Raw genomic sequence first — 3350 nt, 5'->3', positions numbered from 1 at the left:
GCCGCCCCGAGACTCGCTGAGCGCACGGAGAGGCCCCTGTGGGCCCGTCACTGTTCTGTCCGCTTCTGCACGTGTCACTAAACGCCCGACGACACGTACAAGACAGACAACCTGAACAGCAGAGTCCGAGCTGAGGAAGGAGACTGACAGGCTCGCAGCGTCACTGCTTCCTAACGTGGCCTGTGTCTCTCTTGATTACATTAACTCAGCAGAATCAGGGTCACCCCAGACTGGCTCGCGAAGAAGACCCCGGTGGACGCTCACAAGCAAGCTGGCGAGCGCGTCGCGTCAGAATCACACGTTTCCCCAGGCTGGACAGTCACTCTGCCGTGACTGACCACCACCTTCAGAAACGAAGCCGAAGTATTGACAGTCAGCAAGTGGGGTCAGGCGTGTGGCGACGAGGAAAGCCCAGCCCCGGTAAAGCCGGGGGGGGACCTGGACAGCCCCCTCTGACAGGTCTGCCCGCCAGGCGCCCGCGCTCAGAGGGCCCGTCCAGGGCCCTGTCCAGGGACGCAGCCAGGGCGCCCTGACGCCCCAGGCCTCTCGCACTTTTTAGAGGTTCAGTTGGTCAAAGCACACCGTGAAGGGGAGGACCGCGGCTGTGTCCCTCGCTGCCCGGGGCACTGCCCTCAGACCCCTGCCCGGGAGCGCTACCCGCAGTCCCCGCGGCCGAGGCGGCTTCGCAGGAGCGCGCTGCAGGCGGAGGCCAGCTGAGGCCGCTAACCCCCGCCTACTCTGAGCTGCTGGTGCGGGGCGCCGCCCCCCTAATCCGCCCCCCCCCCCACTCCACAGACGCCCGCTCTCTCTCGGGGACGCTGGAGGAGGGAGCACCGTGAGCAGGAGGCTGCGGTTTCCTCTGATCACATAACTTAAGGCCGATGCCACGTTCACCCGGGGACAAAGTTGGAGTCTTGGGGTGTGAGGGTCCCCGAGAAGGTGTAACTGGGGTGGGGGCCCCAGGAAAAGGGGAAGTTCCAGGTTCCCTGCCCCACCCAGGAGGAGGGTGGAGCTGAGAAGAGAAAAGGGAGAGAAGAGAAGGAATCTGAGGAGGAGGCAGCAGGGTGGGGAGCCAGAGTTGACCTGAGGACGCCACCTGGGGCAAAGGGGGCCAGGTGAGGAATCGCGCTGGTTCCTGCCCCACTGGTTGGAAGCGATGTGGGTGAGAGACCCGCGGGGAGGCGACTAGGGCAGTGCTTTACTGATTTTGATGTCGCTCTTTTCCTCCCAGACGTGTCTGGCCCTGTCTGGCCCTTTCCCATGGGTCCCGGCCAGAAGGTGCTTTAGACCGTGGCAGCTCTCAGGCCTTGCTCTGGGCCAGTCCCTTCTGGGTGGGCTTTGGCCCACGAGGGGACGGGTCACTTCAGGTGTTTGCTTTGGGTATTATATTCTTTGTCTTCTGTGCTGTACACTCGTGTATTAGTTACTTTCCATTAAAGGTCTTAAATGTTTTATCCTGATGAGGCGGGTGGCAGAACCTATTTAGAGCAGGCAGGTTTGGGGGTTCGGGGTGCCCCCCCGCCCCGTATCAGAGGGGCCGCAGCAGGGCCGGGAGGCTCCGCCCCAGCGCGGCTCACCTTCAGGAAGGCCTCCTTCTGCTCCAGGTGCTTGCTGATCATGGGGGTGACGTGATCCGTCTCGGAATTGGGGCCCAGTTTGTCCGCCCCCCCACACCAGTCCTCCTCCCGCTTGTACTCCTGCTCCAGGCTCTCCAGGACGCTGCAGACCTGTGGGCAAGAGTCTGGCTCAGACACAGGCCGCGGGGTGGCCAGGGCCTCGGGCGCCCCCGCCGGCGCCCTCGAGGCCAGGGCGGGCCGGGAGTGGAGTGCAGGCGAGGCCTGTGCGGTCTCCCTCTGAGCTCCCGGGATGCTGTGTGAGCAGAGGCCGGGGCCCTCGGCCGCCCGCCCAGCCGTCGGCCTCTGCACCCAAGAGAAGCCCAGGGGCCGTGGGGGGGGTGCTGCTTCCGACAGGTCCGGGGGGCGGGCGGGCGCCGGACGCGGAGGCCCGCCCACCTGCTCCGAGGTCTTGTAGAAGGCCACGGACGCGTTCACCAGCTTGAGGCGGTCCTCCATCTTGAGCATGAGCTGCTGCCAGTGCGAGGCCACCTTCTCGGCGCAGTCCCTGATGGTGTCCATGTCGTAGTGGCTGGCCTGCAGCATGGCCTCCGCCTTCTGCTGCACCTGCAGGGCGCTCTGGTGGGTCTTCTGTGGGGAAGAGGGAGGGCCGGTCAGGGCGCGGCGGGGCATGCAGGAGCCGCCCTGGCGGGCCAGGCCCCCACAGCACAGTGCGGCCCCGCAGCGAGGGCAGCTGCGTGCCTAGCAGCTGCGCCCGCACTTCGCTGGCCCAGAGAAGGGTCAAATGCCGCCCAGACAGGGCCTCGGCCGAGGGGTTCTAGCTCGAGAAGCGCCAGGAACACCCTAACAACGGGTCCTCCGGCAATGTTCCGAGTTTATTATTGTCGTCGCACTTGTTCAAATAGTGGCTGGAAGCAAATGGGAGAATAGCAGGCCAAGGGAAGGCTTTCTACTCCACTTTCACCCCAAACTTTGGACTCGAGTGAAAAGTTGACAGGAGCGACTGATTTGAAAAGAAAGGCGAGCTCTGCTCAAAGCCCAGGAGGGCGGAACGGCGCGCTCTGGAGACGCACCCACAAAACCAATCTGTCAAGCTACGGCCAGGCCCGGAAGGCCCCCTGCTGGCGTCAGGCCGGGTGCCCCGAGCGTGACGGGCCCTCTGTCTCCGGGAAGGACCGGAAGGCCGGGCGGGGGCGCTGCAGACACAGGCCGTTTTCTGCGCTATTTGAACAGCAGCGAAGCCTGACATGTCATCTGAAAAGGTGCCACGGACCCCACAGATGATGGGGTCCACACAGCCCCACCCTTAACCGCACACCTCGACCCCCAGCGGGAACCTGGCTACTTGAAATCACGGGGTGCGGTGCCCGGTTTTTAACGGCTCCCAGAGGCCCAGAGCCTCGGCCCAGCGGGCACTGCAGTGTGACCCACAGATGCACGTACTCAAACATCACAAACATCACCCGGGACTCAAATTTTCGTAATCAAAGGCTGTTTGCTGTGACTCCACCTTGACACCACCTGCTCTCGCTGTTAGCTGTCCCCGCCGAGACCTCCAAGCAGCGGGCCCCGCGGGGTGAGGTGAGGGGCAGTGAGCCTGGCGTGGCCCCGGCCCGTGCTAGCAGCAGGGGCGGCCTGAGCCAGCAGGACCCGCCTGGGGCGGCAGTTGGGGGCAGCGCGGCCCGCCACAGCGGTGACCTGAGACCGGACTGTGTGGTGCCTGGGGAGACCCCACTCGGGGCCCTGCGCCCCCGACTGGCGGGGGGTGGGGGGCGC

The 3350-nt window shown here is 65.0% G+C and overlaps 1 protein-coding gene across 1 annotated transcript in view; it reads right to left on the bottom strand.

Moving 5' to 3' along the window:
* Window positions 1–3350, bottom strand: part of TRIO (trio Rho guanine nucleotide exchange factor) — a 71322-nt gene that overhangs the window by 22090 nt on the left and 45882 nt on the right. Inside the window, exons 15-16 of the mRNA XM_012721745.1 lie at window positions 2013–2204; window positions 1578–1727 (exon numbers count right to left, since the gene is read on the bottom strand). Of these exons, the coding sequence (XP_012577199.1) occupies window positions 1578–1727; window positions 2013–2204 (342 nt within the window). The remainder of the gene's footprint in view (window positions 1–1577; window positions 1728–2012; window positions 2205–3350) is intronic.

This window comes from Condylura cristata, unplaced genomic scaffold (genome assembly GCF_000260355.1).
Source record: "Condylura cristata isolate star-nosed mole 26May11 unplaced genomic scaffold, ConCri1.0 scaffold00007, whole genome shotgun sequence".
NCBI lineage: Eukaryota > Metazoa > Chordata > Mammalia > Eulipotyphla > Talpidae > Condylura > Condylura cristata.
Note: the sequence above shows the minus strand (reverse complement) of the source record. Positions and strands in the feature narration are given on the sequence as shown.